The following is a 26,039-nucleotide window of genomic DNA, read 5'->3' on the forward strand; positions in this document are numbered from 1 at the left end:
AAGACCAGCCTGACCAACATGGTGAAACGCTGTCTCTACTAAAAGTACAAAAAAATTAGGCGGGTGTGGTGATGAGTGCCTGTAATCCCAGCTACTCAAGAGTCTGAGGCAGGAGAATCACTTCAATCTGGGAGGCGGAGGTTGCAGTGAGCCAAGAGCACGCCACTGCACTCCAGCCTGGGCGACAGAGTAAGACTCTGTCTCAGAAAAAAAAAAAAAAAATCAGATATAGCTGATTTTTTATATTATATAAATTATTACATTTATTACATAATATTTGTATTTCCTTTTTATAGTCTTTGCCTTTATTCCTACTGTTTATCAGGAATTCTAAATGTATTAAGGAAATCAGCTCTTGTAATATATAAAAGTGTATAAACACAATTTCCCACTTTTTCTTCTGATTTTAGAACACTCTTTGAAAACACTTTCCTAAAATAGTCTTTCAAAATAAAGTATTAATAATCTGTAAAAGATTAAAGTATTTTAAAGACTATTACTAAAATATGCATTAAATCAAGGGTGACTGGAAGATGATATAAAAGGTGGATTTATAATTTAATTTCTACTCACGTTTGGTGTCACTTACCATTTTTTTTCTCCTGTCGAATGATATTATGACATTCTGCATGTAAAAACTGTAAGTGGTCTGCTACCATTCGTTGTTGACATTCATGAATCACTTTAGTATATGAACTTGGATGTAGGTATTTTCGACATCGAATTTCTTCATCTTTTAATCTACCTAGAACCTATAGAAATATTTTCTTACAGTCACGAACACAAAGTTTTACTATGAGGAAAAATCTGTAATATCAGCAAGTAACTCGGCCCAATTTTAATGGCTGAATTAAACATGGCAAAGGTAATAAGGGTTACATAAGCAATGTAAACCCACATTCCATAAATCATTTCAAATTTTTACTTAAGCTACTAGCTGTCATCTACATTCCACCAGTCTTATAAGCAAGAACTAAAGTTAAATAGTCTGCATTTTGTCTTCATTTACCTACACCATTTATCCTATTACATGGACAACATAACATGTAACAGGAAAAGTAGGTATACATGATTAAATTCAGAACAGGTGATCTCTGTATGAATAACTATCAAACTAAAAAATAAATTATATTGAGATCAAGTAGATGAATCTAATTATTTTACATTGGTTTCTCTTCTTGTAAATGGAACTGTATGTGCATGATAGTTAACTACCATATTAAAGATTTTATTAAAATTTTTCAAAGTAGGGGCTGAACATGGCAGCTCACAGCTGTAATCCCAGTACTTTGGGAGGCCAAGGCAGGTGGATCACCTGAGGTCAGGAGTTTGAGACCAGCGTGGCCAATATGGCGACCTGCCTCTACTCCTGATCCTGTCTCTACTAAAAATAAAAAAATTAGCTGGGCATGCCTGTAATCCCAGCTCCTTGGGAGGCCAGGGCAGGAGAAGCACTTCATCCCGGGAGGTGGGGGTTGTAATAAGCCGAGATTGCGCCACTGCACTCTAGCCTGTGTGACAGAGTGAGATGCTGTCTCAAAAAAATAAAAGTAAGGACAGGCAAGGTGGCCTGCAATCCCAGCACTTTGGGAGGCCCAGACGGGTGGATCACATGAGGTCAGGAGTTTGAGACCAGCCTGGCCAACATGGTGAAACCACATCTCTACAAAAATACAAAAAATTAACCAGGTGTGGTGGCAGGTGCCTGTATCACCAGCTACTTAGGAGGCTGAGGCAGCAGAACCGCTTGAACCCGGGAGGAGGAGGTTGCAGTGAGCCGACATCGTGCCACTGCAGTCTAGCCTAGGCAATAAGAGTGAGGCTCTGTCTCAAAAAATAAATAAAAATAAAAAATAAAAAATTTGAAAGTAAATATACATTTAGTCATAGTCAAGTATGTCAATCAAGACTTTTATTAAAGTTTATCCTACATAAAGCGCTGAGCTACAAATAACACTGGTTAATATTAACAAGAACTAGCCCATAAGGAAAATAACCAAAGAATTTGACTAATTTATATCTCAAGACAAAACAAGAACATATACACAGACAAATGCACCGGCTTGGAAACACTCTGGAACATGAAGCTGTGTAATTAGAGTTTCTGAAATTAAGTGTTCCCGGGGAACTACATACACCTGGCACTTTGGAGAGTGCTGCTGAGTTGGCCTGGGCAGCAGATCAGAAATTTTCAATAAAAATGAGGCTCTAGACAGTAGGTTCCCACAGTCCTGTCTTTCCTATTGTGTGACCCTTTGAAGCCACGAGTTCAGGGCAAAGTCATAGACTCAGGTTGGGCAAGAAGGGGTCTAAGAGCAGCAGTCCCTAACCTTTTAGGCACCAGGGTCTGGTTTTGTGGAAGACATTTTTTCCACAGACGGAGTGCAGGCAGCATTGGTGGGGTCAGGTGGCTTCCAGATGAAGTATTCCACCTCAGATCCTCAGGCATTAGATTCTTCTAAAGAGCGCACATCCTAGACCCCTCACATGCAGAGTTCACAATGGGGTTTGCGCTCTGCGAGAATCTATGAGAATCTAATGCTGCTGCTGATGTGACAGGAGGCGGAGCTCAGGGGGTAGGTAATGCTCACACAGTGGCTGCTCACTCCCTGCTGTGTGGCCCGATTCCTAACAGGCCACAGGTCAGTACTGGTCCTCCCCAGTTCCTAACAGGCCACAGGTCAGTACTGGTCCTCAGCCTGGGGGTCGGGGACCCCTCGTCTAGAGGACAAAAGTATTCACCACATATTACATCAGCTAAGAAAGGCACTTTGATTAACAATAAATCCTTTAAGGGCTATTTTTATAACAAATAAAAAGGATTAAGCCTATTAGTCATTCAGAGCATACTATAGTGACTAATCTGCTTGCCAAATTAACTTAATGCAACAGGAATTACAGTGGGTCTCAGAGAGGTGAAGGAGGATGAAAGAAGGAAATAATAAAACAATGATAACTTGGGAGAGAGAGGCGCATATCAAGAGAAACATAAACAAGGTTGGACTGCCCCAATGCAGGGCTTCAAACAGCTGTAAAACCCCTGGGGGAAAGAAAGGCCAAAGCCAGAGGAGGAACCCAGCAAGGGAGGCAGGAAGGCTGTACTGACTCATTCCCCAATTAACTAAATGGAGAGCAAAGCCCAGGATTTTGCCCTTGAAGCTAATATGGTCCAACATTATTTCCTGAAATGAGCTTTTCTTTTTCTTTCTTTTTTTGTCAAACAGGATCTCGGTCTCTCACCCAAGCAAGAGGGCAGTGGTGCAATCTCGGCTCACTGCAACTTCCGCCTCTCGGGCTCAAGTGATCTTCCCACCTTAGCCTCCCAAGAGCTAGGACCAGACGACCACGCCACCATGTGTGGCTAGTTTTTTAATTTTTTGTAGAGATGGGGTTTTGCCATGTTGCCCAGGCTTGTCTTGAACTCCTGGACTTGCGTAATCTGCCCGCCTCAGCCTCCCAAAGTGCTGCGATTATAGGTCTGAGCCACCGTGCCCAGCCTGAAATAAGCTTTTCTAATAAACACTCTTTTCCAAACATAACTTATTCCAATGCCCCTCCTTCCCTTTTAACACCTTGAGATGTAATTTACATATTATATAATTCAACCATTTAAAGTGTGCAATTCAGTGGTTTTGGTATATTACATTATCAATGTTTTTAAATTGTGGTAAAAACATAGATAATAAAATTTACATTAGCCATTTTTATGTGGGCAATTCAGTGGCATTAAATAATGCTCACTATGTTCTGTAACCACCCCCATTGTCTACTTCCAAATATTTTTCATTACCCCATCAGAAACTTTATAACCATTAAGTAACAAATCCCCACATCCTCCTCCCCTGATAACCTCTAATCTACCTTCTGTCCTTTTGAATTTGTCTGTTCTAGATATTTCCTATAAATTGAACCACAGAATATTTGCCCTTTTGTGTCTGCCTTTCTCCACTTAGCATAACATTTTCATGGTTCATCCATGTTGTATCATGTATAACTTCAATCCTTTTTAAAGACTGTGTGGTGTTGTGATATATATGTACATTGGTTTTTTCTTTTTTTTTTTTTTTGAGACGGAGTCTGGCTCTGTCGCCCAGGCTGGAGTGCAGTGGCGCAATCTCAGCTCACTGCAAGCTCTGCCTCCCAGGTTCACGCCATTCTCCTGCCTCAGTCTCCCAAGTAGCTGGGACTACAGGCGCCCGCCACTACGCCCGGCTAATTTTTTGTATTTTTAGTAGAGACGGGGTTTCACCGCGTTAGCCAGGATGGTCTCGATCTCCTGACCTCGTGATCCGCCTGCCTCGGCCTCCCAAAGTGCTGGGATTACAGGCATGAGCCACCACGCCCGGCCCTGTACATTGGTTTTCATCTGTGGTTCCTGGTTCATAACTCCTTTAGCCCTAGTTACAGTCTTTAGTTATAATGTTGAGTGTGTTAGGTCTCAGGAAACAGAATTTCTCTCCTACTCTCCTTTCACCTGCCTCAAGGCAGGACTCTAATCTTGCCCTACCTTTCTGACTGTGGGTCATAAGACCCACCCAGAGAAAGCCCCAACCTATACGCTGGGGGAAAGACTACAGACATCATGAAGATTCCACAAAAATCCAAGAAGACTGGGTTCCACAGGGATAGACGCTCCTGCACTCATGGTGATTTCAGACCTTCCCTTATGTATCTCCTCAAGTGGCTGTTTATTTGTATCCTCTAAAATATCCTTCTTAATGAACTAGTAAACATTAAGTGTTTCCCTAAGTTCTGTGAGCTGCTCTAGCAAATTAATGGAACCCAAACAGCATACTGTAGGACTTCAACTTGAAAGCCAGTCGGTCAGTAGTCTGGAGGCCCAGACTTGTGACTGGTGTCTGGGGGTGTGCAGGGCAGTCTTGGAGACTCAGCCCCCAATCTGTGGGATTGGCCACTATCTCAAGTAGATGGTGTTAGAGTTGAACTGGAGGACACCTGGCTGGTGTCTGCTGCTTGGTGTGTGGGAGAAGAGAGCCACACCTTTGTTTACCGAAGCCTTCTGTGCTGATGATTGTTGCTATGGTGTGAGAGTAGAGGAAAAACATGGTTTGAGAGAGTTTTTCACTACACACGATGAATAATATTCCAATGCACGTATGTATCACATTCTGCTTATCCTTTCAACTTCTGACAGACATCTAGGCTATTGCCACCACTTGCCAGTGGCATCTTTTTGACAGCCAGATAGAGCAAAGTGTATGTATCACAGATAATCTGTGTGTGAGATTCTTAGGGCTGGATCTAGAGGCTTCAACAAGAGTCTAAGGTGCAATAAAGGCTAAGAGCTTAGAACCACCGATCTAGTGTAACCTGAACTTAATGGATGGGGGAAAAGTTCCAGGTAATTTGCTCAGGGGACAGAGCTAGTTAGTAACAAAAGCAGGAAGATAAACAGCTAAGACCTCTAGATCTGGGCTTTGTGGATGACACAACAGTGTATCAGTAAGCACGGATGCTTTGTGACTTGTGGCCTATGGATGTAGGATGACAGCTCATCCACTTAAACTACTTGACCTTTCTTGGCTACATAAACTAACACAAACCATCCCAAAATAAAATGCTTGAAATCCAACACTGCAGATTAAAAAACCTGGCTAGAAGTTCTAATATATCTTACATATGGTGATTTAATTTGTATGACCACTTTTTTCTTCTACTACTGAGAAAATAAACATGGGATTTAACATATGATAACCAATATGTACTGGTTTAGTGATCAATTAAAATTTCTTGGCTGGGTGCAATGGCTCACATCTAAAATCCCAGCACTTTGGGAGGCTGAGGCAGGAGGACTGCTCAAGTTGAGGAGTTCTGAGACCAGCCTGGGCAACACAGCGAGACCCCATCTCTATGACAAATTTTAGAAGTTGCTGGGCGTGGTGGTGCGTGCCTGTAGCCCAGCTACTTGGTAGGCTGAGACAGGAGGACCACTTGAGCCTGGGAGCCATGATCAAGCCACTGCACTCTAGTCTGGACACCAGAGCAAGACCACATCTCCAAAAAAAAAAAAAAAACACCTCATGTGGGGTTGTCTCTCAGCCTTTCAAGAACTTAACAGACCAAAACAGTGACTTATCCAAATGTCTAGATTTACTATATTTTCCTCATATTTTTCCTCTCATTTTAAAGGAAGAAAAAAACCTCAACACAGAGCTTCTGCACTTATCCTGTTCTCTAAACAAACCACTAAGCATGAAATCCAGTATAAACTGATTATTCTGCCAAGAATATGCATATATATTAATTTCAAGGACAAGTAAATCAAGCAGTCAGGATTTATCAAAAAGCATCAATTATGATGAAAACTGGAAGGGTACTGTTTTCTCAGGAAAATGTTACGAGAGCAATGACTTATCAATCGATATTGTATAATAACTGTAACTCAGAGTTAATGATTAAATAAACATAATATTTTTCCACCAAAAAAAAAACTAAGAACGATGTTAAATAAAACCAGGCCAGATACAAAATAGATAAATGTATTCAATATGTTTTATTTCTTACCTTTTCCATATACTGTGAGCAGTTTGATTCTTGTAATAAATTTGAAGCTTCTTGTTTGTAATACTCTCCTGTTTCAGTCAGAAAGGGAGACTCAAAGATTTCCTGATAAAACTGAATAAATCAATTACATCATATTAGAAGAAATTAGAACAAGCCGTTTAAGAAATTAACAGTCTGATTATTTATGTTTTTAAAGGAGGCTGTTTACCTTTAAGGGGAATTTTTTCTTATACTGTTCAACATGAACAAAGGAGTTAATAACCCCATGGATTACTTTCTGGTTTGGGTCTTCTCCACCACGATCACTAAAACAAGGTATAACACAAAATATTCTTGAGAATACAAATTATCTATGGAAATATACCAAAGTATGCCAAAATATGGCTCCTTATTCCATTGGTCTAATCAAAGTGTAAAGAACTATAAAAAGGTACATGCATGAATCTTAACAATGATTTTTTTTTACATCACAGCTGACTTAATTAATATTCATGATAGTTAATGTATACATTAGATGTCATTTCAAGAAATAAAAAGAAAACTGATTGTAAAGTTCAAGATACTATGTCAGTACTAAGATAACACTTCTTTAATTTTAACAAAGTAGATACCAGCCCATCAATTCAAAACTTTAATACTGGTGGTTAAGAATGCTTGATTTTCACTCACTACAAACTACAAAGTCTTAATCATATTAAGACATGTAGGTTAGCTTTTCTAATAAAAGGAATATGAAATAGAACCAGGCACCGTGGCTCGTGCCTGTAATCCCAATACTTTGGGAGGCCAAGGTGGGAGGATCCCTTGAGTCCTGAATTTGTGAGCTGCCTGGGCAATACAGCAAGACCTCATCTGAAAAAAAAATTAGCCATGCATGGTGGCATGCACCTGTGGTCCCAGCTACTCTGGAGGCTGAGGTGGGATGATCCCTTGAGTCCTGAGTTTGAGACTAGCCTGGGCAACACAGCGAGACCCCATACAAAAAAAACTTAGCCGTGCATGGTGGCACATGCCTGTGATCCCAGCTACTCTGGAGGCTGAGGTGGGAGGATCATTTGAGCCCAAGAAGAGTCGAGGCCACAGTGAGCCATGATTGCACCACTGCACTTCAGCCTGGGTGACAGAGCAAGACCCTGTCTCAAAAATTAAAAAATAAAAATAAAAATAAAGTAGAAAAAAAGTTTGCTTAAAGCCACAGTAAAATAATATAGCTCTAAATTGGGATTTTTTTTGACTCTAGTACCAATGCTCAAATCAAACCATTATGGTTTACCTCACTACACACTCTGCCAACCTACTTTAAAATAATTGCTTCTTTGCATTAATAATGTCACAAAGAGAGCAACAGAAAACTTATTATCATCATTCCTTAGTAAGAGCTTCTTGCTCTTTATATAGGATGTAAGAATTTTCTATCATTTAAGAAAAGCATCAAGGAAAAGCATCCAGGCAATCACCTTTACATACTAGATAGTCCTTCCCTGCCTCTGAACCCCTCTAGTCCTCTTTGATTCTTCCTTTAATTATTTGGATATTCTGAGAAACATTTTTTTGACATGAATTAATATGGCTACAGTAATTCTGTCAGTCATAGAGAATCTTGATATCTTGATATCACTGATTAGTTCATATAATAAGGTCACACATATGAGCTCATTTCCTTGGCTTGGGTCACATGCGTGACCTCACATAAGCCCACATTCAATCTGGTGAAATACTGATCTGAACTGTTACCTATTTTCTCATGTTCTGCTTGTGGTGGAAGAACAGACACTGTGGAGGACATACTGGCAAAACTCTCAGTGTACACACCCTATGACCCCAAGCAAACATCTGCATATGTGCACAACAGAAACAAGAGTGGTGTTAGTGGAAAAACTGGAAGGAACCTAATATACGCCACTAGGAGAAGAGTTCAATAAAGTGAGGTAGGCCTCTCTAGTTTAAGTCTGAGTTCATCCTTGTAAAGTTTAAAAAGCTAACTGGTCACCTGAGGATGACAGCAAACCAACTCATTATCTCAAAAACTGGGTTATTGGCCAGGTGCAGTGGCTCATGCTGGTAATCCCAGCACTTTGTGAGGCTGAGGTGGGCAGGTCATCTGAGGTTGGGAGTTAGAGCCAGCCTTGCCAACATGGTGAAATCCAGTCTCTACTAAAAATACAAAAATTAGCTGGGCATGGTGGCGCATGTCTATAATCCCAGCTGCTCAGGAGGCTGAGGCAGGAGAATTGCTTGAACCTGGGAGGAGGAAGTTACAGTGAGCCAAGATCGTGCCACTGCATTCTAGCCTGGGCAGCAGAGTGAGACTGTCTCAAAACAAAACAAAACAAAAAACAAAAACAAAAAACTGTGTTATTAAAAAGGAAAGAAACAAGCAGTTATTTTGCTTTTCCTATGTGAACTCTACCATTGGGTAACTAAACAGTAGGTGAGAAGAAGCATATCTTGATAAAATTTTCCAGGTAATAAAGAAGAACAAAATGATAGATAGCTCTAACAAGCATCTCTATAATATGCTGACTAAATTACTAATTTCTTTATTTCCTTTAACTGACATTCCCACCTAGAAAACAACTTTAAATATCAGGAATTCTATTCACTGTAAAAGAAAGATGTGGCTCACATCAGAAACCCTACCTCAACCTCCATATTTGCTTAATTCTCTATGATAGTTCCTCAATTCTGTGAGTGAACACATTAGATTACAATAAAAAATAATTTGGTTAAAGATTTCTGGGCCAGGCACGGTGGCTCACGCCTGTAATCTCAGCACTTTGGGAGGCCGAGGCGGGTAGATCACGAGGTCAGGAGATTGAGACCATCCTGGCTAACACAGTGAAACCCCGTCTCTACTTAAAAAAAAAAAAAAAAATTAGCCAGGTGTGGTGGCGTGCGCCTGTAGTCCCAGCTACTCAGGAGGCTGAGGCAGGAGAATGGCGTGAACCTAGGAGGTGGAGCTTGCAGTGAGCCAAATCGCGCCACTGCACTCCAGCCTGGGCGACAGAGCAAGACTCCATCTCAAAAAAAAAAAAAAATTTCGAAATCTCCCCCTCTCCAAGGGTTCTGCACCTATGTCAGTCTAATCTAAAAACACTTGTCTCCCAGAAGAAGGAAAGAAAAAAATAAGAGCGGAATAATGAAAGAGAAAACAACATACTAGAGAAGATCATTTAAAACCAAAGTTAGGGACGAGGACGGTGGCTCACGCCTGTAATCCCAGCACTTTGGGAGGCCAAAGTGGGCAGATCACTTGAGGTCAGGAGTTCGAGACCAGCCTGGCCAACATGCTGAAACCCCATCTCTACTAAAAATACAAAAGTTAGCTGGGCGTGGTGGCAGGCACCTATAATCCCAGCTACTCAGGAGGCTGAGGCAGGAGAACTGCTTGAACCCGGGAGGTGGAGACTGCAGTGAGCTGAGATTATGCCACTGCACTCCAGCCTGGGCGACAAGAGTGAAACTCCATCTCAAAATAAATAAACAAATACAAAAAATAAAAAATAAAGCCGAAGTTAGTTCTTTAGGGGGAATAAAACCCAACAAAATATATACACCTCTAATAAAAGTGATCAAAAAAAGAAAATGTGAATAAGCAATATTGAGTGAAAGGAAGACATTATTCTAGGTGAAAATGAAAACTATGTATTCACCAAATGATCATGATCAAAGTTATCACCAATGAGAAGTCATGTTGACACCATCTATTCCTTGATATAATCTGATAAGAAGGGTATATTACCTGCTGGTATTTTTCCAAAAACCCATAGTCTCAGTCTAATCATGAGAAAACATCAGAAAAACCAAAATTGAGGGACATTCTATAAATACCTGACCACTACTCTTTAAAATTTTTACAGTCATATATGAAAGGGAAGGGCTCCACAGAATAGAGACATGACAGCTAAATGTGATTGTGACCTGGATTGAACGAGAACATCAGTGCAAAAGCAAATGCAAATAAACTGTAGTTTAGTTAATAATGTTATACCCATTTTTATAAATATACTATCAGTTGTAACATTGGGGAATCTGGCTGCAGGTTACACAGAACAGCTTTCTAACTCTTCTATGAACCTAAAATTACTTCAAATAAAGTTTTTTTTAAAGAGAATACTGTTACACAACTACTTCCCCAATGTTTTCCAAAAAAAAATTCAAAACTGATTTAAGAGGAAACACAAGTTTGACTAGTCTTAAGATTTGAAATAACTGGGGCATTGTTAAAAATCTTATACAAACAAATCATCTTACAAAGAAACCTCAGGCACAGGTGGTTTTTCAGTTTTACTAAACATTTAAGAAGCTGATAATCCCAACTGTATACAAACTTTTCTATTCAAAAGAAAAAGAGGGGAATACCCAATAATTCATTCTACAAGGATAAGCTGGATGCCAAACCCAGACAAAGACATTATAAGACAGAAAAATCACAGGCTGGTTCCACTCATGGGGTATAGATGCAAAATTCCAAATAAAGCATCAGCAAATCAAATGCAATAGTCTGTAAAAACTGTAACGGACAAGGATCAACCTAGCCTTTATCCTAGTTATACAAGAATAGTTTAATATTAGAAAATCCATAAACAGGCTAGGCACAGTGGCTTACGCCTATAATCCCAGCATTTTGGGAGGCCGAGGGGAGCAGATCACCTGAGGTCAGGAGTTCAAGACCAGCCTGGTCAACATGGTGAAACCACGTCTCTACTAAAAAATACAAAAATTAGCCAGGCGTGGTGGCAGGCACCGGTAATCCCAGCTACTCGGGAGGCTGAGGAAGGCGAATCACCTGAACCGGGGAAGCAGATGTTGGAGTGAGCCAAGATCGTGCCACTGTACTCCAGAGCCTGGACAACAGAGCGAGATTGTCTCAAAACAAACAAACAAACAAACAAACAAAACAAAACCCAAAAAAACCCATAAAAGTAACTTATCACATTAACAGAGTAATAGAAAACAGAAAACAAAACACTACCATACGATTGTTCCACTCAATAGGAGGAGAAACGTTATTTTTATCAAATTCAACACTAATTCCTGCTAATCTCATTATTCTGATCATGAGGAAGCATCATCTTAAATGAGGGAATGTTATGCATGTAAACTTTAACATCAGAAATGAGAAAAAGATGCTCATAATCCATCACTTGTCTTTGGAGGTCCCAGCCAATGCAGTAAAGCTAAGGATAACAAACACGCAGTCACGCGTGCATGCCTGAACGCGCGTGCGCGCACACACACACACACACACACACACTAGAGGAGGAAACAAAACTTTCAGCTTATGATATCTTACATAGAAAATCCAAAAATAAGCACAAATTATTAGAAATAATAAAATATGGCCAGGCACAGTGACTCATGCCTGTAATCCCAGCACTTTGGGAGGCTGAGGTGGGCAGATCACCTGAAGTCAGGAGTTAGAGACCAGCCTGGACAACACGGTGAAACCCCATCTTTACTAAAAATACAAAAATTAGCTGGGCGTGGTGGCAGGCACCTGTAATCCCTGCTACTTGGGAGGCTGAGGCAGGAGAATCACATGAACCCAGGAGGCAGAGGTTGCAATGAGCCAACATTGCGCCACTGAACTCCAGCCTGGGTGACAGAGCAAGACTCCATTTCAGGGGGAAAAAAAAGAAATAATAAAATTTAACAAGGTAGCTAAATATAAGATTTATATACAATAGTCAATTGCATTTCTTTACACTAGCAGAAAACAAATATAATGGGTAATTCTATACAACACACTTTTTGCGGCTGGACGTGGTGGCTCATGCCTGTAATCCCAGCACTTTGGGAGGCCAAGGCAGGTGGATCATGAGGTCAGGAGTTCGAGACCAACTTGACCAACATGGTGAAACCCCGTCTCTACTAAAAATACAAAAATAATCAGCCGGGTGTGGTGGTGCACGCATGTAATCCCAGCTACTAGGAAGGCTGAGGCAGGAGAATTGCTTGAACCTGGGAGGCAGAGGTTGCAGTGAGCCATGATCGTGCCACTGCACTTCAGCCTGGGTGACAGGGCGAGACTCCATCTCAAAAAAAAAAAAAAAAAAAAAAAGAACACTTTTTTTGTAGTATCAGTGAGTGAATATCAAGTATCCTGAAATAAATCTGACAAAAAGCACACAAACCCTTCATAGAAAACTACAAAAATTAACTAGGAGATACTAAAGAAGGCATAATAAACAGAAAAAGATGCTATGTTCATAGATAAGAAGACTTAATACTGTGAAGATGGAAACTCTCTTCAAACTAACTTATAGATTCAATTCAATATCAATCCCACAGAATTTTTTTTTTTTCTTTTGAGACAGGGTCTCTGCCATCCAGGCTGGAATGCAATGGCACAAACATGGCTTACTGTAGCCTCGACCTCGAGGCGCAAGCAATCCTCTCACCTCAGCCTCCCATGTAGCTGGGACTACAGGCACACACCACCACACCCAGCTAATTTTATTTTTATTTTTGTAGAGACGAGGTCTTGCCATGTTGTCCAGGCTGGTCTCAAACTCCTGGCCTCAAGCAATCCTCCTTCCTCAGCCTCCCAGAGTGCTGGCATTACAAGCATGAGCCACTATGCTTGTCTCCACAGAAAATTTTGTTGTAGGAAAGGGGTCTATAACACTTACATGAAAGAGCAAAGGGCCAAACAACAGCAAGAACACTTCTGGTTTCTGGAGGGCAAACTTATTTTGCCAGATATCAAGCCTTACAATAATAAACACAGTGAGGCATTGGCAGAGGGTAAGCAAATTGATAAAGAGAACAGAAAAGAGTTCTGAAACAGAACCACTCTTGTAAGAAACAGAGAGAAGGTGTGTATGTCATGACTGTCTTGCTCTTGAGTTACTACTTCAGAACATATACAAACTTTTACTGATTCATCAAATATTAACTGTGGAGACTTATTTCCGTTTAAAATTTGCTAAACAATTCCCTGATTGACTGGGGACAGAGAAACCCACTAAGTAAATGCAAAAACAGCAATTCTGGCCTTGGGAATCCATAAACCTTCTTAAAATTATGTAAAAATTTTGTGTGCATATGCATACCAAGCATTTTTATGTCGGGAGGCTCCACAGCTTTCATCATGTCCCTAAAAGAACGCAAAGATCCCCCCAAAAGAGATGAAAACCACTGCACTTAAATAAACATAAAGGTACAACTAGTTTTCAGAAGTTACGAGGAGGGGAAAGGAAGTCTACGGCAAAAGGAAGAAAATAAAAAAGGAACATTCATATTTTGTACACTGTTTAAACTGAAAACAAGTTATTTTATTTTGAAATAATTATAGACTCAAGAGAAGTTAGAAAAATAATACAGAGAGATCTGGTGTACCCTTCACCTGGCTTTCTCCAATGGTAGTATCTTACATAACTATGGTCCAGTATTAAAACCAGGAAACTGACATGGGTGCAATCTATAGACCTTATTCAAATTTTGCCAGTTTTTACACACAATCATTTGTGTTTATGTTTGTATGATACTACGTAATGCTATCACATGTCCAGATTCATCTCACCACCACCATATTCAAGACACAGAATTGTTCTACCACCATTAAGGAAGCTCCCCATACTTCCACTTTATAGTCTTATACCAACCACTAATCTCTTCTTGTTTAAACTTTTAAAAAGAATATATTTTTAAGTATTCTACCTACTTTTGTAATACATCCAGGGGAAAAAAGGAAACACTCCAAGAAAAGCTTTATGAAATATGTGGAGAGATAACTATTTATTGCAGACCAGTACCTCACAAATGCTGGTCTGAACTGGATGCATAAAAAACATCTGGGGAGGTCTGTAACAATGTAAGTTCTTACTCTCCCTGGAGTATGCGTCAGTAGCTATGGGGGGAGCCAGATATCTACATTCAAAATGCTCCCCAAACGTATGCACATATGAACATGTGTAATACTATATGTAAATGTGTATACAGATATGCATATCCATATAAATGTATATGTACTAGTGTATACACATACACAATTGTAAATGCATAGAAAATTTTTATTAGAACATATTGTAAGGCCGGGCGCGGTGGCTCATGCTTGTAATCCCAGCACTTTGGGAGGCCGAGGCGGGCGGATCATGAGGTCAGGAGATCAAGACCACGGTGAAACCCCGTCTCTACTAAAAATACAAAAAATTAGCCGGGCGTGGTGGTGGACGCCTGTAGTCCCAGCTACTCGGAGAGGCTGAGGCAGGAGAATGGCGTGAACCTGGGAGGCGGAGCTTGCAGTGAGCCGAGATTGCACCACTGCACTCCAGCCTGGGCGACAGAGCGAGACTCCGTCTCAAACAAACAACAACAAAAAAATATTGTAAATCCTTAGTGGTTTCCTTTAAATAGCAGAACCAAGGTACCAGGAGAAACCAGAACTTTTTTTTTTCCCCGAGACAAAATCTTGCTCTGTCACTCTGTCTTTGAGGCTGGAGTGCAGTGGCATGATGTCAGCTCACTGCAGCCTCCACCTCCTGGGTTCAAGCAATCCTCCTGCCTTAGCCTCCCAAGTAGCTGGAACTACAGGTGCGTGCCATCATGCCCAGCTAATTTTTTGGTATATTTGGTACAGATGGGGTTTCACCATGTTGGCCAGGCTGACTTCAGGTGATCTGCCTGTCTTGGCCTCCCAGTGTGCTGGGATTACAGGTGTTAGCAATTGCACCAAGCCCTCCCCCCACTTTTTTTTTTCAACACAACAAGAAAATTGGGGACTGCTGAAGGTTCTCTGTGTTGGGGCTAAAGTCTCTATGGTCCTCTTAACATTGCCCGGAAAGGTTTTTTACTTTTCTCTTTAACCTTCTGTACATTTCAATTCCTTTTTTACAATTAGCATATCTTACTTTATAATTTTTTTGTAGAAGGAAAATTGTTTTTACTAAAATTTCCCAGTGTAATCTTGATTTTCATTTGCCACATTTGAGAAACCATTAGCACAGAGTAATGTTTTGTTTGTTTTTTTTTTTGCGACGGAGTTTCACTCTTGTTGCCCAGGCTGGAGTGCAATGGCGCAGTCTCGGCTCACCGCAACCTCCACCTCCTGGGTTCAAGTGATTCTCCTGCCTCAACCTCCTAAGTAGCTGGCACTACAGGCACCCGCCACCACGCCTGGCTAATTTTTGTATTTTTAGTAGAGATGGGGTTTCACCATGTTGTCCAGGCTGGTCTCGAACTCCTGACCTCCAGTGATCTGCCTGCCTCAGCCTACCAAAGTGCTGGTATTACAGATGCGAGCCATTGCGCCTGGCCAGAAATGTGCTTTAGAGACTTATAGAAAGTATCTAGGAACCCAGGGATGAATATGGGAAAAGGAAAGTGTCAATAAATTGACAGGAAATCAAATCTGTGATAAGCTCTGCTAGACCTGAAAAGAATTTATTCTGTAAAGTCTGGTAAGCACCTTCTACAACAAAGTAAGTTGTAGGTATGCACAATAAAATGCTTCTCCTTTAGTAGAAATGGCAATAAGATGCAACTTGAACAAACTATTTCTAAAAATGTGTGAATATATGGGTTAAGACTACAGACTTAGGGACCAAAATGACCTAAGTTTTAATTCCAGTTCTTTAATTCCTGTTCTACTTACATGACACACTTGCTTACTCTCTCATGTCTCATTTTCCTCACTTTTAAAATGAGTTTATGATAACATTCACCATCATATCCTCTTAAAAGGATTAGATAAAATACATATGGAGAGTTTGTACCACAGCTTCTCAGCCATGGTAATGGAAGTGATGGTATCTGACCACATTAGCTCAAACGACAATGCGTAGAGTTAAAGCAACGCAGTGGAAAGTCCCCAACTGGAAGGCTAAAAGCATGAAGTCCATTTCATTAGCTATATTCAAGTTTTCAACTCATTTCTCTTTGTTGAAATTCAATTTATTTATTTATTTATTTTTATTATTTTTTTTTTGAGACGGAGTCTTGCTCTGTCTCCCACGCTGGTGTGCAGTGGCGCCATCTCAGCTCACTGCAAGCTCCGCCTCCCGGGTTCACGCCATTCTCCTGCCTCAGCCTCTCTGAGTAGCTGGGACTACAGGCGCCTGCCACCATGCCGGGCTAATATTTTTTTGTGTTTTTAGTAGAGACGGGGTTTCACCGTGGTCTCGATCTCCTGACCTCGTGATCCGCCTGCCTCGGCCTCCCAAAGTGCTGGGATTACAAGCGTGAGCCACCGCGCCCAGCCCAATTTATTTACCTGTAAATAAAACTTGCTGTTTCCTTAAGACCAAATAAATGGTTTTATAATGATAAAACTAAAATGTATTCCCCACTGAGTTAAAGGTATGGGGGCCAGGAGTGGAAGAAATATTCTGTGCATAGGCCGGGCGCGGTGGCTCACGCCTGTAATCTCAGCACTTTGGGAGACCCAAGTGGGTGGATCACAAGGTCAGGAGTTCCAGATCAGCCTGGCCAACATGGTAAAACCCCGTCTCTACTAAAAATAAAAAATTAGCCAGGCATGGTGATGCACGCCTGTAATCCCAGCTACTCGGGAGGCTGAGGCAGAAGAATCGCTTGAACCCAGGAGGCAGAAGTTGCAATGAGCTAAGATCGTGCAATTGCACTCCAACCTGGGCGACAGAGCAAGACTCTGTCTCAAAAAAAAAAAAAAAATACAGGCATAAAGACCGGGCACAGTGGCTCACTCCCGTAATCCCCACAATTTTGGAGGCTGAGAAAGGCAGATCACTTGAGGTAGGAGTTCGAGACCAACCTGGCCAACATGGTGAAAACCGGTCTCTACTAAAAATACAAAAATTAGCAGGGCGTGGTGGTGCCCAGCTACTTGGGAGGCTGAGGCAAGAGAATTGCTTGAACCCGGGAGGCAGAGGCTGCAGTGAGCCGAAATCATGCCACTGCACTACAGCCTAGGAGACAGAGCGGGACTCCTGTCTCAAAAAAAAAAAAAAAAAAAAAAAAAAGGAAAAAAGGACAGGCATAACGAATTCAGAGTTAGATTAGCCCAGATGTGAATCCCTAGAATTATTATTAGATGGAGGCTGGAGTCAAATGATCTGAGTTAGATCACCACCATTGACTTTTGCATGTCAAGGATGTCATGCATGTAAAATGGTGACACTAATAGTATTAGCCTTCGTGAGGATTAAATGGGAAGATGCATGTAAAATTTTTAGCACAATGCTTGGTATGTAGTTCCCATGTTTAATTCAATTATTAATATGCCTTAGTTTCCTTAACTTTAACATGCAAAACTCTACCTAAGAGAGCTGTCATGAAGAATAAGTGAGATCTTAGTAAAGCGTGTGAAACAATGCTTTAATGGAAGCCGATTATAACAACAAAAATAACACAAGCAGACCAGATAATCTATCTTTTCCAGAATTAATATGCTTTAGTTGTATTATTTTTCTTACATTGTTTCTTTCATTTTTTATCATATTGATTTTTAGCAAACTAACAATCACACAAGAAAAATTCACTAGGTTGGGACAAAATTATATTAAAAAAGATATTTCATAAAAGTACATTTAGAAAGTGTAACAGTATTGTCATTATACTTTTAAATACTTGAATTCCAAGTCAAAAGAAAAGTTAGTATATTTTAGCAGGAGAAATTATATTAGAACTTAGAAGTTTTGTTGGGAGTGTTCTTTTTAGTTCACAGTTTTGTAAAGAAAAGAGGAAGAAAAACAACGGGTTACACCCTACTGCTTCACTATTGCCTTTCCTCTCCAGCTCTCTATCTCTAAAAACAATGGAATCATTCAAACGGTCAGTGACAATTTTTAAAAATCAAGTTACTAGTTGTTACCACCTACTTTCTTTTGGGTATTAAAAATTTAAAAATATTCTCTTATCTTCTTATGTGAGGCGTACGGGTGGGTGTGTGTGTTTAATCCCTTACTTCCTCCCAGGAGTCCCATACTAAGTACCACGGCTTTGACAAAGTATTCCTCATATAAAAAAAAAACTCCTTATTTAGGTATTCTTGATGAGCACAGATACAGGTGGAGTGGCCATTATTACACTACAATTCACTGGTCTAGATAATTCCTATAACATCAGTTACAGTAACCTGGAATTTATTGGATATATATTTGTATGACTGACAGAGTGCTTCTGAGAGTCTGAGCCAGAGCTAATCCAAGGATGTTCTATTCTAGATTCCTCAGGAAAATGTTCTTTGTACTAAATTGTATTCACACAGCACTAGGGTAAAAAGTGTTACCACTCTGAGCCATGGGTAGAGTGGGAAACCATTTTCCCAAAAATTTATCTCACAAAATTAGGCAAGTTATTGATTATAACACTGAGGCTAAGAGGTAGCCAACTAACTGGAAGAATGTCTTCCTGAATAGGTGGTCCTATCCACGAGGATTTACACAGATAATATGTACAAGCAACTCAGGGCGCTGCCTAGAAAGTCTAATAAGAGTTTTCAGCTCTGAAAGGCAATGAGTCACTTCCCTCAGATACTTATTTATATACTAAGCATATTAGGGTATAAGAAAAGACCAGAGCTCCTCCCACCAAAAAAAAAAGAAAAAAAAAGAAAGAAGAAGAAGAAAATAAAACAACTTAAAAATGCTGGCATTAGAAGTAAAATGAAGCTCATTACGGTAAAACCAGCCCCAAGGCTAGTCACTGGCTATGCAATTGTACACTATTTTAAAACCGTATCAAACAACAAAATAAAATTGACTCAGTAAGATAAATGTCAGTACTCACTTTTTGATTTCTCGGAGCAGCATTCGGATAAGGATGGCCTGAAGTGGTTCAACCATCAGTTTCCTCCACATATCCAATGCTAGCTGCCAGGAAAAACGAAAATCATCAGGGCTGAATTACTTAGTATATGTTTAACATTCCCTCAAGTTTTTTTTTTAACTAAAAATACTCATCAAAAGAAGTATTTATACTAATACTTCAAAATTCAAATAAAACCTGAACAAAAATTTAAAAACTCAAAGAAAATAAATTTCTAATTTGAAATATCAGTGACCACTCTACTAGCCTTATCAACATTAAGGTTTTATTATTAGTTGAAAATCTCAAGAAATAATTGATTATTATAAAACCTTAATTTAGGCCAGGTACAGTGGCTCACGTCTGTAATCCCAGCACTTTGGGAGGCCGAGGCGGGCGCATCACGAGGTCAGGAGATCAAGACCATCCTGGCAAACATGGCAAAACCCTGTCTCTACTAAAAATACAAAAATGAGCCTGGTGTGGTGGCAGGCGCCTGTAATCCCAGCTACTCGGGAGGCTGAGGCAGGAGAATTGCTTGAACCTGGGAGGTGGAGGTTGCAGTGAGCCCAGATCATGCCACTGCACTCCAGCCTGGCGACAGTGCAAGACCCCATCTCAAAAAAAAAAAAAAAAAAAAAAAAAAAAAACAATTTATTGATTGCTAAAATGCTCAGAACTATAAATGGGCTATAGATACCTGGACCATAACAGAAACAAAGGATTTATGTTAAATGAAATAATGTGATTTGGCTGTAGACTGATTTTTTTAATTACGAAAAATTTTATACCAACATAAAAAGAGCAAGTTGGTTAAAAGAGTAATAAAACATTCCTGTATTCACTACCCAGTTTAAGAAATACAACTTCACCATTACCATTGTCCCAGATAGCCTCCTCCTTTCCCCTCAGGTTATTACAATCCAGAATTTTGTGAAACCCATCCAGTGGAAACATACAGCCATAGCTCAATCATTGGCACTGCTATACAGCATCCTGTTGTATAAACATGCCATGATTTATTTTTCCACTCTACTGTTGATGACTGCTGATGTGTCTGTGATTCCTATTTTCTGCTACTGGAAACAATGCTGTGATTCCTGTATGCATCATTTGGCCCACATAAGCAAGAGATTCTCTGATATACACCTACAAGTTGAGATCCTGGACTGAACAATCAAGTGCTCATGCAGCTTTACTAAATCAAGCCAAATGATTTTCCAATTTACACTTGCATAGCAAAAGACAAGATTTCCCATTAGTCCCCATACTTGACAACAAGTGGTACTGCCAGGCTTTAGTCAAACTTTGCCAGTCTGCTGGACATAAAATAGTGTCTCCTTGGCCAGGCACGGTGGCTGACGCCTGTAATCGCAGCACTTTGGGAGGCCGAGGCAGGCGGATCACAAGGCCAGGAGATTGAGACCATCCTGGCTAACGGGGTGAAACCCCGTCTCTACTAAAAATACAAAAAATTAGCCAGGCATGGTGGCGGGTGCCTGTAGTCCCAGCTATGCAGGAGGCTGAGGCTGGAGAACGATGTGAACCCAGGAGGCGGAACTTGCAATGAGCCGAGATCGCGCGCCACTGCACTCCAGCCCAGGAGACAGAGCGAGACTCTGTCTCAAAAAAAAAAAAAAAAAAAACCGGCTGGGCATGGTGGCTCACGTCTGTAATCCCAGCACTTTGGGAGTCCGAGGCGGGTGGATCACGAGGTCAGGAGATCGACACGATTCCTGGCTAACATGGTGAAACCCCGTCTCTACTAAAAATACAAAAAATTAGCCGGGCAAGGTGGCGGGCGCCTGTAGTCCCAGCTACTCGGGAGGCTGAGGCAGGAGAATGGCGTGAACCCAGGGGGCAGAGCCTGCAGTGAGCCAATATCATGCCACTGCACTCCAGCCTGGGCGACAGCAAGACTCCGTCTCAAAAAAAAAAAAAACAAAAACAAAAAACAAACAACAACAAAAAATAGTGTCTCCTTGTGGTTTTAACTCTCATTTTACTGAGTGAAGCTGGGAATTCTTTAATGTTTATTGTCCATTTTGGGTTCTTCCCTGTGAAACGACCATTCCTAATGTTGCCCGTTAGTCTGTTAAAGTTTGTCTTGTTCTTAATAAAAGCTAGAGTTTTTTATATATTGTGGAAATTAATCCCTTGAAAGTTTCACAGTCTGTCCCAGTAAATCAACTGCTCAGTTTCTTTATTGTGTTTTGGTAAAAATATATTAAAGTTTAATATACTCAAATTTACCAATCTTTTTTGTTTGTTTGACTCTTCTCTTTTTCCACACTAACTACATCCAGATAGGCTGTTGCTAACCTCCCTATTGTTTCCCTGGGTAATTTTATTCTGATCCATGGGTAATTAAGCATCTGTCTTCCCACAAGGAACATTGTTCAAGTTTTGCCTTTCTTTCTTAATAGCATGAATGGGGACTGGGGAGGCAATACATGAAAAACTGGTATTTTACACACGTGGTAGAAGGGCACACTGGTAAAGGCCCTTCTCAAAGGCAATGGGGCAGAGCTGCGAAACTTCAGGATGTGCTTCAACAGAGGCTCCACTTCCTGACACCCAGTCTATGAAAAGTTCTGCTCGTGTACCAAGAGATATACACATAAATATAACTCCGTGAGCATAAGATTTTTCTCTATTTTGTTCACTGTTGTATTCAACATATAACACAGAGGGGTTCAAAAATAATGAATGAATAAAGAATAGTGGTGTTCACTGCAGTGTTGTTTGTAATAACAAAAAATTAAAAATCAGCAGGGTGCAGTGGCTCACGCCTGTACTCCCAGCACTTTGAGAAGCCGAGGCAGGCGGATCACAAGGTCAGGAGATCCAGACCATCCTGGCTAACACGGTGAAACCCCACCTCTACTAAATATACAAAAAATTAGCCAGGTGTGGTGGCAGGCGCCTGTAGTCCCAGCTACTTGGGAGGCTGAGGCAGGAGAATAGTGTGAACCTGGGAGATGGAGCTTGCAGTGAGCCAAGATCACACCACTGCACTCCAGCCTGGATGACACAGCGAGACTCTGTCTCAAAAAAAAAAAAAAAAAAAAAAAATTAAGGGATAGTTTAAAAAATTATTCTGTATCTCCACAGAATATTAAGCTTTCACAAAAAACAAACGTATGTAAAAAGACAGACATTAACAAATAAAAAAAAAAGGCAAGAAATATAGGCTGTAGAACTTTATGTGTGCCATTTTATCGAAGTTTGAGAAATAAAATCAAAACCGCTGTGTGTGTGTATGTAAATACTTGTAAATACACAGGTAAAGTTCAGAAAAGATGCAAACTAAGTTGTTTACAGTGATTTCCTCTGGGAAGAGAAGCGTGCTTGACAGTGCTGGTGATAAGGGAAAATTTTAAGTAAATCATTCACTTATAATGCTACTAACTAAAAGCAACTACTGTTAATATTTTGGTATTTCTCATTGATCTTTTTCTCTACATCATCTTTTCCCTATAATTGTATTTGTATTCAACATATACCTATAATTTTGTGTCCAAATTTTTTCATAAACAATGTCTCCTTTGTTAAAGTTTCTGTGAACAATTTTCTGCTATTAATTTTCCATTTGTCTACTTTTATAACAAAATCATATCATGTATAATGCATTCTTCTTCCATGTTTTTTTTTTTTTTTTTTTTTTTTTGAGACAGAGTCTCGCTCTGTCGCCCGGGCTGGAGTGCAGTGGCGCAATCTCGGCTCACTGCAAGCTCCGCCTCCCGGGTTCACGCCATTCTCCTGCCTCAGCCTCCGAGTAGCTGGGACTACAGGCGCCCGCCACCGCGCCCGGCTAATTTTTTGTATTTTTTAGTAGAGACGGGGTTTCACCGTGGTCTCGATCTCCTGACCTCGTGATCCGCCCGCCTCGGCCTCCCAAAGTGCTGGGATTACAAGCGTGAGCCACCGCGCCCGGCCTCTTCCATGCTTTTTATTGCTGAATGTTGGATGCTGAAATTTTACACTGTTCAGTCATTAGGCACCCTATTAACAATGATTGCAAAGAATACTTTTAAACATTAAACTCTTTTCTCATATTTATTATTTTCCAAGTATGGATCACTAGGCTTGGGACTTGGGATTACTTGGTCAAAAGGTATTAAGTATTTTAAACTGTACTGAAAGAAAGACACTGATCAATTTCTTTCGGAAAGGATTACACTACCTTAAATGTCTCCTAATGCTGCCTCTTAGCCTGTTTATTTCCTTCATTAACACAAATCACAAGTTAACATTAATTTCCTAGTTGGCATCTGCTTCCCTTACATAAACTTACAAGCTTTTGTGTGCAGGGACTTTCTGTCTGTTCACCATTGTATCCCCAATGCCTGGCTATACAATAAAGATGTATTAAATGAATAAACAAGCTTGTACAATAATATTTCTTTCACAATCAGCATAATTTTGCATATTTTAATTTGCATCGTACCTCAAGAACTTGAATGAACTGACCAAACTGCCCATTTAATTGTTTTACTCTGAATTTAATTACTTTTAAAGTAAAGTTACAATAAATTTGTTGTATCCATAAATTTGTGTTTCCTCTCCTCTAGCCTGTCTTTTAAGTACTTGTCCCCTGCACTTTTTAACTACAGGGCCGTCAACACTTTATAATTGTTTTTGAGCTTTTTCACAATGCAGAACCATTAACTCTATCATTCATCCATTATAAATTTAATTATCAAAAGAGTAGTTGTCACATCTTTTTCGTTCCTCTGAGGATTCTTAGGAAATCACTATAGCATTTTATTTAGGATATTTTAAATCTTGACCATTTTAAGCTAGCCAAATCAGTGTCCTTAAAAAATGATGCGCAATCAAATTACCTCAACGTATAAAAACATACTTATGTTTGCTAGTCATTTAAAGAATTTCCTACCTCTCCTATTTCCATAAGTGGTTCATTCATATCTACACCACCATAGCCATATTGAAGGTCTGCTTCTGTCAATTTATTCTTTTTAATAAACTGGGTGTTGAGATACCTGGAAAATAAATGTAATATCAATGGATATTAAGTTAAACTCAGTAGGAAAGCAAATAACTTGCAACTTTAGAAGAATATTTTTAAGGTTACATATCAACCATGGAATAGCCTACTAACATATCCAAAAGAAATGAATTATGTAGAGATTAGAAATATAATAAAAATTAAAATTATCAGCCCACCTTTCTCTGCAAGCCCTTATAATACCCTTCTAGCCCAACAACTCTTATCCAAGTTTCAGAATTTCTACAATCTCGTTTGCTACTTCCCAGACTCTTCTTGGGAAAGTCAAGATAAAGTCCACTTTCCAAAAATTAAACAGAGAATGGTTAAAAGATAAAAGTCAAGTTAGCTTTCTAATTTATATTCTAATCACCAGGAAGAAATGCAATTTTTCATTTTTAAACAAAAAAGATCACAATCAGTAGGTAAGAAAATGGAACAGTGTTACAGATAGTAAGTATGGGCAAGATTGACAGATACAAGATGACTTTGTCTACCAGAGGAAAACGAATTATAATAAAAATGTTTAATATATTTCAAGACTAATAAATGTGATTAACTCTAAGAATAACCGAGATGAACACAGAATTCTAAAATAAAACATGGAGAAAGGACTCGTAATGTTCAACTGTGTAGTTTTTAGGATCCCAGATTTCACTATAATGCCTTTAACGATCACCACCTAAAACTATTCATTTGAAAAGTTCTGCTAGTGTAAATAGCTATTGACAATACAAGTATTTTAGGAAACAACCCATGAAATCTATATGTGAATATATACACTTTTCATAATTCACTACACCAAAATGAAGGGTCCACTCGGCATTTACAGACAAATTAAAAACAAAGACAACCAAAACAAGACAACAATTCTGGGAAACAAACACGTAATTCCTGGCCAGTTGTGGGGGCTCACGCCTGTAATCCCAGTGCTTTGGGAGGCTGAGGTGGGAGGATCACTTGAGGCCAGCAGTTTGAGAGCAGCCTGGGTAACAGTGAGACTGTCTCTTAAAGAAATAATAGTAACTCCTAGAAAATTGACTCCAAAGTGGTATACCCACAACCACTTACACAAGCTCCACCTCCATATTCACTAGTCAAGGCTCTACATTCCATGGCTTACAACCTTGATGTACCATTTCATATTTTAGTGTCCTCTGACCATAAGTTACGAGATCATACTCTTTTTTTTCCCCTTTAAAATGCCAATTATTCCTTCCTCTCTATCCTCACTGTAACTCTCAAAATTTCATGCTGAGTTTCCAACCATGCCTTCCAGGTGAGGAAAGAGGAATCAGATTGAGAGACAAAAGTAAAAGGTAGAGAGGGGATGGCCTCTCCACCTAAGTGCCCCATCCCAGATATTCTGAGGGTAGTCCCCTTTCATCCGAGTCTCACCGCACAGACACATCTTTCAGGCCTGCCATGAACCCCAGAGGAGTTAGCCTTTACTTCTCAGCCCTAAGCAAGTAACTATTTAATGCACAACTGTTTTACTTTCTTCACAGTAATTGCTACTATGAAATAATCCTATGCTTCTATTGGTTTCTTTTTTTGGTACATTCATCTCCTCTCTAGAATGTACAGTATACAAAGCAAGAACCTCCTCTTGTAGACAGCATCCACAGTAATGGCAGGCAAAAGTCAAGCCCTCAAAAAATAATTACTGAATAAATAAATGGATAACATTCCAGACAGCAAGGATAGCAAAAGCTAACAGTACAACACAAACCTGGAAAAGCAGCCTGCAGCCAGATCATAAAAGCCATGAATA

The 26,039-nt window shown here is 40.0% G+C and overlaps 1 protein-coding gene across 11 annotated transcripts in view; it reads right to left on the reverse strand.

The window, feature by feature from the left end:
* The window catches only part of CUL2 (cullin 2), a 126,367-nt gene that overhangs the window by 27,221 nt on the left and 73,107 nt on the right, over positions 1-26,039 (reverse strand). For all 11 annotated transcript variants that reach the window (XM_063638020.1, XM_063638019.1, XM_063638017.1 and 8 more), the window contains 5 exons: positions 24,155-24,260; positions 19,237-19,319; positions 6,734-6,830; positions 6,526-6,636; positions 590-752 (listed from right to left, as the gene is read on the reverse strand). In XM_063638020.1, coding sequence (XP_063494090.1) covers positions 590-752; positions 6,526-6,636; positions 6,734-6,830; positions 19,237-19,319; positions 24,155-24,260 — 560 coding nt within the window. The remainder of the gene's footprint in view (positions 1-589; positions 753-6,525; positions 6,637-6,733; positions 6,831-19,236; positions 19,320-24,154; positions 24,261-26,039) is intronic.

Source organism: Symphalangus syndactylus, chromosome 4 (genome assembly GCF_028878055.3).
Source record: "Symphalangus syndactylus isolate Jambi chromosome 4, NHGRI_mSymSyn1-v2.1_pri, whole genome shotgun sequence".
In the NCBI taxonomy this organism is placed as follows: domain Eukaryota; kingdom Metazoa; phylum Chordata; class Mammalia; order Primates; family Hylobatidae; genus Symphalangus; species Symphalangus syndactylus.